This window comes from Oncorhynchus keta, chromosome 28, assembly GCF_023373465.1.
Source record: "Oncorhynchus keta strain PuntledgeMale-10-30-2019 chromosome 28, Oket_V2, whole genome shotgun sequence".
NCBI lineage: Eukaryota > Metazoa > Chordata > Actinopteri > Salmoniformes > Salmonidae > Oncorhynchus > Oncorhynchus keta.
In genome coordinates, this window is record NC_068448.1 from 58,575,145 (window position 1) to 58,588,989 (window position 13,845).

The following is a 13,845-nucleotide window of genomic DNA, read 5'->3' on the forward strand; positions in this document are numbered from 1 at the left end:
TAAATGTTAAGGTTTAGGATAGGGTTAAAACAGTAAGTGTAGGCATTCATTCTGAATGATTAAGGTAAGGGTTAAGGTTTAGGATAGGGTTAAAACAGTAAGTGTAGGCATTCATTCTGAATGGTTAAGGTAAGGGTTAAGGTTTAGGATAGGGTTAAAACAGTAAGTGTAGGCATTCATTCTGAATGGTTAAGGTAAGGGTTAAGGTTTAGGATAGGGTTAAAACAGTAAGTGTAGGCATTCATTCTGAATGGTTAAGGTAAATGTTAAGGTTTAGGATAGGGTTAAAACAGTAAGTGTAGGCATTCATTCTGAATGGTTAAGGTAAATGTTAAGGTTTAGGATAGGGTTAAAACAGTAAGTGTAGGCATTCATTCTGAATGGTTAAGGTAAGGGTTAAGGTTTAGGATAGGGTTAAAACAGTAAGTGTAGGCATTCATTCTGAATGGTTAAGGTAAATGTTAAGGTTTAGGATAGGGTTCAAACAGTAAGTGTAGGCATTCATTCTGAATGGTTAAGGTAAGGGTTAAGGTTTAGGATAGGGTTAAAACAGTAAGTGTAGGCATTCATTCTGAATGGTTAAGGTAAGGGTTAAGGTTTATGATAGGGTTAAAACAGTAAGTGTAGGCATTCATTCTGAATGGTTAAGGTAAATGTTAAGGTTTAGGATAGGGTTAAAACCGTAAGTGTAGGCATTCATTCTGAATGATTAAGGTAAGGGTTAAGGTTTAGGATAGGGTTAAAACAGTAAGTGTAGGCATTCATTCTGAATGGTTAAGGTAAATGTTAAGGTTTAGGATAGGGTTCAAACAGTAAGTGTAGGCATTCATTCTGAATGGTTAAGGTAAGGGTTAAGGTTTAGGATAGGGTTAAAACAGTAAGTGTAGGCATTCATTCTGAATGATTAAGGTAAGGGTTAAGGTTTAGGATAGTGTTAAAACAGTAAGTGTAGGCATTCATTCTGAATGATTAAGGTAAGGGTTAAGGTTTAGGATAGGGTTCAAACAGTAAGTGTAGGCATTCATTCTGAATGGTTAAGGTAAGGGTTAAGGTTTAGGATAGGGTTCAAACAGTAAGTGTAGGCATTCATTCTGAATGGTTAAGGTAAGGGTTAAGGTTTAGGATAGGGTTCAAACAGTAAGTGTAGGCATTCATTCTGAATGATTAAGGTAAGGGTTAAGGTTTAGGATAGTGTTAAAACAGTAAGTGTAGGCATTCATTCTGAATGATTAAGGTAAGGGTTAAGGTTTAGGATAGGGTTCAAACAGTAAGTGTAGGCATTCAATCTGAATGGTTAAGGTAAGGGTTAAGGTTTAGGATAGGGTTCAAACAGTAAGTGTAGGCATTCAATCTGAATGGTTAAGGTAAGTGTTAAAGTTTGGGATAGGGTTAAAACAATCCAAATAAAAATGACTGCCTAGCACTGGGATTGAACACGCAATCCCCATCCACAACTCCCTAGGAAGCCGCAACCCTACTTGATGGTAATAGCGCTCACAGATGCCCCTAGTGGCCGGTTTTGGACCCTGACGAACGTCGTACATCGCCTTGGATCACGGGTGATCTGGCTGAAAGGAATAGAGTGCCATTTGAAACACATCCATATTACCCAGAACAGGTGTCTATGACTAGTGATGAGGTACAATAATATAGGATGAATTCATATTCACATGATAACCCTTCTCACTATTGAAAGGTCATGTTATTGTTCAGTTGCAGGTTCCTCTGTAGTTATCGCCTGTTGCCTTTTCCATCTAATTTTCCCTCTTATCTTTCCCAATCAGAGAGGCTTCTGGTAAACTGTAATCATTTAATGGGATGACATTGACATGACTCATTGATTATGTGTTTTTGTCTGCTAGAGAGCAGACAGGAATCCTCTGGGAGATAGAGAGGGAAAGGCAGGTTTTTGACGCTTGGCTGATTTCAATATCATCATTAAAACACCATGTCCTTTTTCCTTTGTGTGGGTGAATTTTATTAACGGTGAAATTACAAAACCGGTAGACTTATTTCACCAGGGTAAAGGAGAGTATATAAATATGAGGACTAGTGAAAAGCATTTTGTCGAGGTGTGTGAGTTCTTTGATAGGCAGACAGTTTCATGTTACTAAGAAAGAACTGGAGAGTCTATGGTGTCATTGTTTCTGTTGCTATGTTCTCCAATCACCGTGTAAAATCACCGGCGGTAAAAATGGACTCAAACGACTGTGTCTGGGAGTCAGGTTCTCTAACAGTAGGTTGTTCAGTCAACCTATTATGAACTTGACCCAGTGTTTTTCTACAGAACAGTGATGTATTTTCATCTAGATATTGTGACATGGTGAGGTTGGACCCAAGTGCAGAGAAGAGACCAGACGAGGAATCAGTGGTTAAGGATAAACATAATACTTTACTGAGAAACGGTAGCAGAAGGATCACAGTAACACTGGCAAAACAACAAACACTAAGTCTCGAAAACTCCCTCGGTTAACAACCACACACAGTAAACAATTCAAACTTCTGCAAAGGACAACAGAAAGCACACTGCTTTTAGCAGGAAAATCATAATGAGTAAATAGGACACACCTGCGTGTCGTTAATGAATCTAGAACGGTCTCTGCCGCCCTCTGCTGACAGGTGATAGATAGATATGTGCCTTATTTGCTCAAAAGTTTATCATACCAAATTACTGTGACCTTACAGATTATTCTGCCACAAGAGCTACCTTATCTACCCCTCGATCAAATAGGAATGTAATGACTAGGAATTCTAGGTTGAAATATTCCTCTTGGTCTCTTCTCCTGTAATGGCAGAAGGAGAAGTGAATAACAACATAGTTAAGTCCATGTGCATTTGTGATTTCACCCTTCATCTCTCTCCCCTGTCTGTTTGTACCTTGTGTGGCCCAAGCAGCTGTGGGAAGAATTGGGTCAAACCTGTCCCCATGTGTGGCCCCCACACTCCCTAACAAACACACACAGACATACACAGACACACTTAAAACACACATTGTGCTCATGTGCTCACATATTAGTCATGCATTTACACACAGACACGTTTACCTACAATTACACTCGGATGCACTCACACTCACACATTAGAGCCTAAACGTGCACACTCAAACACAAATTCTGCTTTCATCACCAGAGCTGACATATAAACCCTTACACTTGTGACATTGTGTCATACTTATGATGAAGGTGTGTCTACAAACTAGTGACATTGACGACGTCAACAGACCGGCTGTCAACGAAGCACAGATACACACCAACCTGGACTCAGGGGCAGATAAAACATCTGGGCCACTCAAATTAGTAATAATATGTTAAGTTTGATATGCTATGTATTAATTTTCATGTGATATATTACAGATTACAACTGGTATGATATATTATGAAATGTAATTTGTGCAATATGTTACGAATTTGCAATAGCTATGATATGTTACGAATTACAATTTGTTGTGGCCAACTTTAGCTAGGCGGCTTGGTGGCTAAATCTAACGTTAGGGTTAAGGTTAGAGTTGAGGTTAAGATTAGGGTTAGGAGAAAGGTTAGCTAACGTGCTAAGTAGTTGCTAAGTAACTCAAAAGTAGTAAGTAGTTGCAAAGGTGCTAATTAGCTAAAGTTGTCTGTGATGAGATTCGAACACACAACCTTTCGGTTGCCAGACATTCACGTTATACGTTGACCCACCCACCTCGACCCACCACCCACCACCCACCCACCCCGACCCGACCCCTGCTTTTGTTTTTACTTTCAGTAACCTTCTGTCTTATGTAACCATAGTAAACGTAACGTTTCATACTAAATGGAATGTCCCGGATTTACATTTACTATGTTACGTCTAGTCCATGAGACTAGTCTGTACACACTCACATACAGTACAAACACACACCTAAAAACTGCACAGACAGTACAGCATGCATTTAAAAAGTCTCACCCGTATTCACAATCACATTTCGCATGAAGAAATAGAGACACAACACAGTCATGCATTCAGACACACACACACACACACACACACACACACACACACACACACACACACACACACACACACACACACACACACACACACACACACACACACACACACACACACACACACACACAGTCAGTGCAATAATCAAGCAGAGGTGTGTAGAGGTGAGAGTCATTAGCGGGAGCTAATCTTTAGTCTAGCTAGGAAGAGTTATTATAGTGTCACATACTGCTTTCCCAGATGCTCCTGCTGTAAATACCAATCAGCTCTCTGCTTTACACCTGAGCTGCTGTTTACTGGGCTTTGTTTGCAGCACGATTATCGCTGTTTGCTCTTTGTAGTTCCAATTGAGTTTTTGCTTTATCCAGGCAATTTTTTTTCTTGCATGTCAGCTGGTGTGTGTTTGTGTATGTGTGTGCGCAAGCGTGTGTATGTGTGTCTTGCTAGTGTTTTCCCTTGTCTGTGTGCCAGTTCACAAGCCTGTGTCGTCCAAGAGGATGAGAAAGACTAGAAATAATCTCAGAGGGCCTGTGGACTGTAGCGATGACAGTGTAGACCCCTGTCACCATAACAACAATCTGTCAATCATCCAACTGTGTAATAGTATGATAGTTGCGATGCTGTTTTGATGAGGTGATCAGTATCCTCTGACATGGGTGTTCTTGGCTGGGCATTCTGATTAAATGGGATTTTTGCTCTTTTAAAAAGCATGAAATACCCCTGCAGATCTCTGCTCTATTCTCCTTAGTTTCCCTATATTATTGACTTGCGTATCAAATAGCTTAGAGTTCAGCCAGCACACCAGGGTTAGGAGTTGTTGGAAAGAGACCAGGATTTTTTAAAATGCTGAAAAAAATACCTTTACGCTATGGTTGATGGTTAATGGTGATTTCAGCTTGAACTGACATCCTCAGCATTCACAGTGAACGTGATCTCGTGAATGTTGGGGAAATTGCTTTTAAAAGTCTATTGCTGTGTCCAGGGTGTTAATCTGTGTTGGATTGAATCCTAACCTGAGTTCTCCTTTTACAAAACCTACATGTCTCTACAAATGGACTGTGACTTGGGCATTTGTGCCATTTGAAAGCAGCTGTGGCATGTTGTATTAGGGCAGACCGGGCTGGCTCTTTAAGGGGATTGTGATTGCTGGGATTTAGACTCTGGCAGAGTGGGCTTTGGCTAGCAGGCCTCTATTGGCTGTTAGATCTGTGTGTGTGTGTGTCATACTGCATGTCCAGCCAACAGTGTGGCATGCATGAATACACAGCTGAATAGCTTCCTCTCTCCTTAGTTAACCTAGCATCCTTCCTTATTCATTTAACTTGACCAAATAATGTTCATCTACCAGTTACTCGAACCTTCACATCCCTCCTCAGTAAGGTGTCAAACACGTTAATTCATTGTTTAATCATGTTTTGTTAATATATTACAAACATAGTTAGCACAGGGCTAGTAGTGAAGCTGCTGTCTCTGTGCCATTGGTGGGTGTAACATGGAGGTGTACCAGGTGACTGTCTAAATGTAGATCTCTGTCTACCTTTACCATAACCATATAGGATTATGATCCACATATGCCTGTTTACTTTTAGGACAACAGCTTTTTTTAAATGTAGTCATCATGGCATGTGTAGTTTCAGTATACAGCCACGGGACAGTGGAATTAATGTATGCTATTGCTCCTTTTCAGGGTAGTGTGTGATGTAACAAGTCCACTTAATTCTGAAAAATAAGCCACGCTTAATAGGACATGCATAAAAACACACGCATTACGGCAATTGTTCTGCCAATACGGTGGCACAATCAAACCTTTTGGTGCCTGCAACCGTTGAAGCATCAAAACTCATGAGATGTGTTTTTTTGTTGCTTTTCTCCAGGTTGCGATGCTTGGTGAAACAGTTGGAGCGAGGAGAGGCATCTGTCGTCGACCTCAAGAAGAACTTGGAGTATGCAGCCTCAGTCCTGGAGTCTGTGTACATTGAGGAGACACGGTATGGATATCTTATCATTGGCACGACTGGCCAGTAGATTGGTCAACGCCACTATACACATTACATCCAGTATCTGACATATTCTGTGTGAGCCGAGTTATTTCTCAAAAGGTTCTGTCCTATTGAATGTTATGTTCTCATTCTCCTTCTCTCTCTCCATCTATCTCTTGCCCTCCTGCTCTTTCTCTCTCCCTTGTGGAAAAACCACGTGAATGTCACATGTGATCTTAGGTGAAATGAATGTCAAAAAGTGACAACATGTAAAAGCAACAAGTGATAACATGAAACTACAGATATGAAAACATTGAGCGCGTGAAAACATGATCTGATGTGAAGTACATGTGACAACATGATCTGATGTGAAGTACATGTGACAACATGATCTGATGTGAAGTACATGTGACAACATGATCTGATGTGAAGTACATGTGACAACATGATCTGATGTGAAGTACATGTGACAACATGATCTGATGTGAAGTACATGTGACAACATGATCTGATGTGAAGTACATGTGAAAACATGATCTGATGTGAAGTACATGTGACAACATGATCTGATGTGAAGTACATGTGACAACATGATCTGATGTGAAGTACATGTGACAACATGATCTGATGTGAAGTACATGTGACAACATGATCTGATGTGAAGTACATGTGACAACATGATCTGATGTGAAGTACATGTGACAACATGATCTGATGTGAAGTACATGTGACAACATGATCTGATGTGAAGTACATGTGACAACATGATCTGATGTGAAGTACATGTGACAACATGATCTGATGTGAAGTACATGTGACAACATGATCTGATGTGAAGTACATGTGACAACATGATCTGATGTGAAGTACATGTGACAACATGATCTGATGTGAAGTACATGTGACAACATGATCTGATGTGAAGTACATGTGAAAACATGATCTGATGTGAAGTACATGTGACAACATGATCTGATGTGAAGTACATGTGACAACATGATCTGATGTGAAGTACATGTGACAACATGATCTGATGTGAAGTACATGTGACAACATGATCTGATGTGAAGTACATGTGACAACATGATCTGATGTGAAGTACATGTGAAAACATGATCTGATGTGAAGTACATGTGACAACATGATCTGATGTGAAGTACATGTGACAACATGATCTGATGTGAAGTACATGTGACAACATGATCTGATGTGAAGTACATGTGACAACATGATCTGATGTGAAGTACATGTGACAACATGAGGACCCACATTTGATACCATGAAACTACACATTTGATACCATGAAACTACACATTTGATACCATGAAACTACACATTTGTTAACATTTTCACATTTTCACATGTAAAACTTCAAGTTGGATTTTCACATGTGATTTTTTTTTCATGTGAAAGGTGAAAGGCTAATTCAATTTTCACATGAAGCTTTTTCACATGAAAATTAAATTCCACATGTGAGATTTAGGTTTTCACATATGAAAATTATAATTTTCACACATGAAATATTTAAAACATGTTATTCCCCTCACATGCGAAAAGGTGGTGTTAACATGAGAACTCTAATTTAAAAGATGTGAAAATGCAATTTCACATGTGAAACATTTCACATGTGTTTTTTGGATAAGAAGTGATGAAATGGGGGTTTTAAGGTAGGTGGTGAAATAGTGTAAACATCTTCAATCAATATGATTACACTTTACATGATCACTTAGTGCTGACCTTTCAATATGACCCCACCTGGGATTTGAACTCACAATCTCTGGGTTTGGGGTACGCTGATCTTTCTGATGCCCCACAAAGTTTTAATTTTCAGAAGTCTCCTACAGATTCATGACCTATAATACATCTCTGCACTGCTAATTCAGTTAATTGGTTTATTCTCTCATCATTGATTTCATTGACTTATTCCAGCAATTTGTATTTTTGACCAAAGTGTTGAAATACAGGGGAAATTAGTTATTGACACCGACATGGTAACATGGCAGGAAGATCGGAATGCCATGAACCAAAAGGTTGTGAGTTCAAATCCCAGATGAGGACATGTTGAATAATAATTACAGTATAAATAAACATGAACAATGTTATCATGTGTCTAATATGTAAGTTGAAAACACTGCGACCTCGTGACGTTCCAGGGACATCATAATGAATGATTTATCTTTTTATGCAGTTTCATTTGAAATATCATCACACGTGAAGTGTTCCAAAACCATTGTTTCACATGATTTAACATGTGAAAGGTTATGTGATCACGTGAAAATCCATGTGAAACTTCATGTGAAATATCATCACATGGTTTTTCAGTAAGATCTCAATCTCTCTCTCTCGCTCTCTCTCTTCTCTCTCTTTCTCTTTCTCTGTATTCCCCTCTCTCTCTCCCTCCTCTGTCTACACATATTTGTTAGAGAGAAAAAGAGCAGAATTGGGTTTTAATGAAGAACTTATCAAGTGCCCAAAACAAAGTAGTTATTTTAACTTGATTGAAACATTATTGATGAGAAGAGATAGGCCCTGCTGTGTGTGTGTGTGTGTGTGTGTGTGTGTGTGTGTGTGTGTGTGTGTGTGTGTGTGTGTGTGTGTGTGTGTGTGTGTGTGTGTGTGTGTGTGTGTGTGTGTGTGTGTGTGTGTGTGTGTGCGTGTGCGCGTGTGCGTGTGCGTGTGTGAGTGCACGTGTGTGTGTGCGTCCATGCGTGTATTTGGACATACATGTGTGTGTGCGTGTGTCCGTCCCTCTCCGCAGGCGATTGGTGGACACGGAGGATGAGCTCAGTGACATCCAGTCGGACTCTGTGCCGTCAGAGGTTCGTGATTGGCTGGCCTCCACCTTCACGCGTCAGATGGGTCTGATGCTGCGCCGGACCGAAGAGAAACCACGCTTCCGCAGCATCGTACACGCAGTGCAGGCTGGGATATTTGTTGAGAGGTTAGTTTGTTATCCAATGTCCTCCGAACATGTAGCATGTTTACTAAACTGGGAGATCAGCACTGACAGTAACACACTCTCAGTGTATTTGTGAAGAGGTCGATTATCCTACAAATACACGAGATCTCCAAAAGTCATCAAACATCTCATTCCAAAATCATAGGCAATAATATGGAATTGGTCCACCCTTTGCTGCTATAACATTCTCCACTCTTCTGGGAAGACTTTCCACTAGATGTTGGAACATTGCAGCAGGGGCTTCCATTCAGCCACAAGAGCATTAGTGAGATCGGGCACTGATGTTGGGCGATTAGGCCTGTCTCGCAGTCTGTGTTCCAATTCATCCCAAAGGTGTTCGATAGGGTTGAGGTCAGGGCTCTATGCAGGCTAGTCAAGTTCTCCCACACTGATCTCAACACCCTTTCAGTATGGAACTCGCTTTGTGCATGGGGCAATGTTATGCTAAAACAGGAAAGTTTGTTGCCACAAAGTTGAAAGCACAGAATCGTCTAGAATATCATTGTATGCTGTAGCTTTAAGATTTCCCTTCACTGGAACTAAGGGGCCTAGCCTGAATCATGGAATATAGCCCCAGACCAATATTCCTCATCCACCAAACTTTGCATTCGGACAGGTAGCGTTCTCCTGGCATCCGCCAAACCCAGATTCATCCATCGGACTGCCAGATGGTAAAGCATGATTCATCCCTCTAGAGAACGTGTTTCCACTGCTCCAGAGTCCAAAGGCGGAGAGCTTTACACCACTCCAGCCGATGCTTAGCATTGCGCATGGTGATCTTAGGCTTGTGTGCACCTGCTCGGCCATGGAAACCCATTTCATGCATCTCTTGAAGAACAATTCTTGTGCTTACGTTGCTTACAGAAGCAGTTTTGAACTCTGTATTGAGTGAATTTTTATGGGCTACGCGCTTCAGTGATCCCGTTCTGTGAGCTTGTGTGGCCTAACACTTCGCGGCTCAACCTTTATTACTCCCAAATGTTTCCACTTCACAATAACAGCACTTACAGGTCCCCGGGCAGCTCTAGCAGGGCAGATACTTGACAAACTGACTTGTTGGAAAGGTGGCATCCTATGATGGTGACACGTTGATGGCTGTGTGCTCGATTGTATATACCTGTCAGCAACAGGTGTGACTGAAATAGCAAAATCCACTGATTTGAAGGGGTGTCCACATACTTATAGTCGGTGTATTTCATACTGAATTAGGATATCCCACATTCAGCTAATTGTTAGTCTTTCTTGACAGACTGTCAGCAATAACAGCCCCCATAATCAAATCAAGTAGCTTGCATTTAAGATTTGTTTCTGGGTCCCAAGGTTATCTCATGCTCCCATAGACTTCCAGTCATTGCGCTAATGCGCATTCGAATTGGCTCACGAAACTACTTCTAACTTCCTTCATACTGGACACAGAGACATACAAACGGTAACCACAAGTTCATCTGCCTCTGGGGAAGTAGATTAAGGGACTTGTTGTCAACATCCTGATGTATCCCTTTAATGGATGGGAGTACCATATTTTGGCCAACTGTCAATGGAGCCATCAAAGTCATTTTGTCCTGTAGAGAATGCCTTATCATAAAGAACCATACATGAAAGTGTCTGCATCCAGCATCCAGCAATCTCTGCCCAAGTCCTGGGTGGGTGTATTTGATAGCATACAGTATGTATCAGTTTCACAGTAGAAGGGTAAACCCCAGCCTAGATGATAAGAATTGGGAAGGTCACCCTTCACATCCCTGTTGTGAGGTATTTCCCCCAGAACCATCCTCCCCGTACCCTTGAAATGCTAATACCACAAGCCATCTCCCCACCTCCACCTCCACCAATCAGTGGTCCTTGGCTGTCTGGGTGTCCTAACATTGTGTGTGTGTGTGTGTGTGTGTGTGTGTGTGCGTGCGTGCGTGCGTGCGTGCGTGTGTGTGTGCGTGTGTGTGTGTGTGTGTGTTATCTCTCCCTGACAGGATGTACCGCCGGACGTCCAACATGGTGGGATTAAGCTATCCGCCCAGCGTGATCACGGTGCTCAAGGTATTAAGAACCGCGTCCTGGCACGGACGGCGATAGGCCAACAATGCAGGGTGAAGTCTGAGATAGTCCAACGGGGTGGAGGGGAGAGAGGGTCAGGTCTGGGATGTACGCCAAACAGGCCAGGGCAACCAAGATAAAACCATACATCATTCACAACTTCACCCTATTTCATACACATTATATAATGGAAGAGATATGTGTAGAATCACAGTACATACAGGCCGCATGCTTTCATTTCAAGTCAGAACACACGGGGGTAAAAGCTGCATTTGACAAAAATACAATTTATTTTTACTATTGAATGGATGTCCTGTAATGAGTAATCATTTGTGTCCTGGTTACTGAAAACAGGACCTATTCCCATGCAAAAGAACACAAGGTATTAATACACTGCTGATCTTATAGAAGGGATTTTCATGTAACGTGTTGTTGTTATTGCTGTGTAATAGTGGCGTAGCGTGCCATGTTTTCATGCCTCATGACGTAATGACTCTTCATCTGCAGAGAGAGATGACCGAATTAGAGTTTTGTTTGATCTGTTTAATCTGGTGTGAAGATAAAGTAGATCTCTCTCTTTCTCTGCTATCGTCACACACACAGACACACAGACACACAGACACACAGACACACAGACACACACACACACACACACACACACACACACACACACACACACACACACACACACACACACACACACACACACACACACACACACACACACACACACACACACACACACACACACACACACACAGACACACACACACACAGCACCTAACCGTCTGGGTAACCCTAACCGGTTGCTCAGAGGCACAGGGGTCAATTAGAGGTCAATAGTGTGTTGTGTTTTATGCACATCATAAATTATGACATGTGGTCTCCCGTGGGGTTTGGGTGCAACACCTTGTTCCTACCCCATCAGTAAGATGAACTAAACTGTCTCATGACATGCACTGTTTCTATTTCATAACTATACAAAACTGTACAACAACCGTTAACCTAAACCTTGAGAGGTCGGAATCCATACCAAACCAGGAAAAGCCTGTAGAATGAAAACCAGGACTCTGTGTCATAAACGTACTGGACCAGCCCTGCACATTTTAGACAAATGCACTGATGGCAATCTGGAAATTCTGGTAAATGCCAGATGGGCTGGAATTGTTTTGATGTTGGGTGGGCTGATTGAAATTGACACACACACCAAAATGTATCTGTTATACTAATCAGTGGGAAACAGCCGGGCCCCCCTCCCACAATGGGCCAGCCTGGTTTTCTGAAAGAGTGAGCTGAGGTCACACAAACTCACATTCAAAGTCAAATGTGGCATCAGCAAAAATACCTGCTCAGACTCTGTCATCAGACAGTCAAGATCATGGATCGTTAAAAGAAATATGAAAGGGTGCCTATAAATTTAGAAAGAGCAAAGTCTACATTGTCACCTCATTCAAAACTTCCTATTTTTTGGGTGGCTAAAACTATGTTTTGGTGCATTATCTTCATGATTCCTGTAATGAAAGTTTCTGCCCCGCCCCTGTGCCTGCGCCCTCCCATGCGCTCGAGAGAAAGATGTGTTCTGATCATATAATTTCAAAATGCAATTGATGGAAAAACACAGCTTTGGGAGCTTCGTCCCCTTGTCCCTGCTGGAGAGAGGAAGGTCTCAGCTTCCTGTAGGCATTTTTCTTTCTCAACACTCAATATTCAGCTCAATAGCAACTATGTATTTTACAACCAAGATATTTGATATGGCTTTGAGATATGGAGTGCCGTGCCAACAACTGCAACGTTTCTTGTTTGGAAATAACATTTACTGTTGGATCAATACATGGGTATAAAATACAATTACATCTGTAGTCCTATTTTAACAGACTTGGAAGCGCGTGCAGTGATGTGGGCTTGTGTGGATAAAATGCCAGGACCAAACTCTTGTCCCAGGCCGCCCCCGGCTGGCAACAATCCTTACCAATGATGTGATATCATCATGCCTCACCTTATGAATCCTTCACTGGCTGGCTTGACTGTTATTAGATTTCTTCCAGCTATCTCACAGAGCTATTTTCTTCTGATTCTACTCTAAAACTGCTAAATAACACAGTGTTGAAATGAAAAGCTCTGTTGGCTACTTACCCCACTTCCTTCTGTATTCAGCCTGCTGTCCTGACCTGTCATTGGTTGATTCACACAGAGACTGGACAACTTGGCTTAGTCATCTTTGAGCCCACTTTCTTCCTCTCTCTCTCTCTCTCTCTCTCTCTCTCTCTCTCTCTCTCTCTCTCTCTCTCTCGCGCCCTTCTCTCTCTCTCTCTCTCTCTCTCTCTCTCTCTCTCTCTCTCTCTCTCTCTCTCTCGCCCTCTCTCTCTCTCTCTCTCTCTCTCTCTCTCTCTCTCTCTCTCTCTCTCTCGCCCCTCTCTCTCTCTCTCTCTCTCTCTCTCTCTCAGTTTCTCTCTCTCTCTCTCTCTCTCTCTCTCTCTCAGTTTCTCTCTCTCTCTCTCTCTCTCTCTCTCTCTCTCTCTCTCTCTCTCTCTCTCTCTCTCTCTCTCTCTCTCTCTCTCTCTCTCTCTCTCTCAGTTCCTCTCTCTCTTTCTCCCTCTGCCCTTCTCACTCGCTCCAGCCCATCTCTCTTTCTCTCTCCATCTCCATCTCTCTCTTTCAGTGTGCCTGCAGGCTGTGTAAGCCAGTGGCGGGAGACAGAGATGGAGAGCAGGCAAAAACGTCCAATTTAAAGATTTAAATCTTTAATGTGTTGTAATTCAAATGGTCCCTGTACCAGCCATGCCAGAAGAACTCCACAGAACTTTGTTGGAAAGAGAGAGAGAGGGATGGATTGAGGGAGGGAGTTGTATAGAGAATGAGAGAGAGATGGGGGAGTGAGGGCGGGAGAGAGAATGGGGAGTGATGGAAAGA

The 13,845-nt window shown here is 42.0% G+C and overlaps 1 protein-coding gene across 9 annotated transcripts in view; it reads left to right on the forward strand.

The window, feature by feature from the left end:
* pde1ca (phosphodiesterase 1C, calmodulin-dependent a) overlaps positions 1-13,845 on the forward strand; it is a 185,245-nt gene that overhangs the window by 131,795 nt on the left and 39,605 nt on the right. For all 9 annotated transcript variants that reach the window (XM_052483326.1, XM_052483324.1, XM_052483325.1 and 6 more), the window contains 3 exons: positions 5,841-5,954; positions 8,704-8,886; positions 10,872-10,938. In XM_052483326.1, coding sequence (XP_052339286.1) covers positions 5,841-5,954; positions 8,704-8,886; positions 10,872-10,938 — 364 coding nt within the window. The remainder of the gene's footprint in view (positions 1-5,840; positions 5,955-8,703; positions 8,887-10,871; positions 10,939-13,845) is intronic.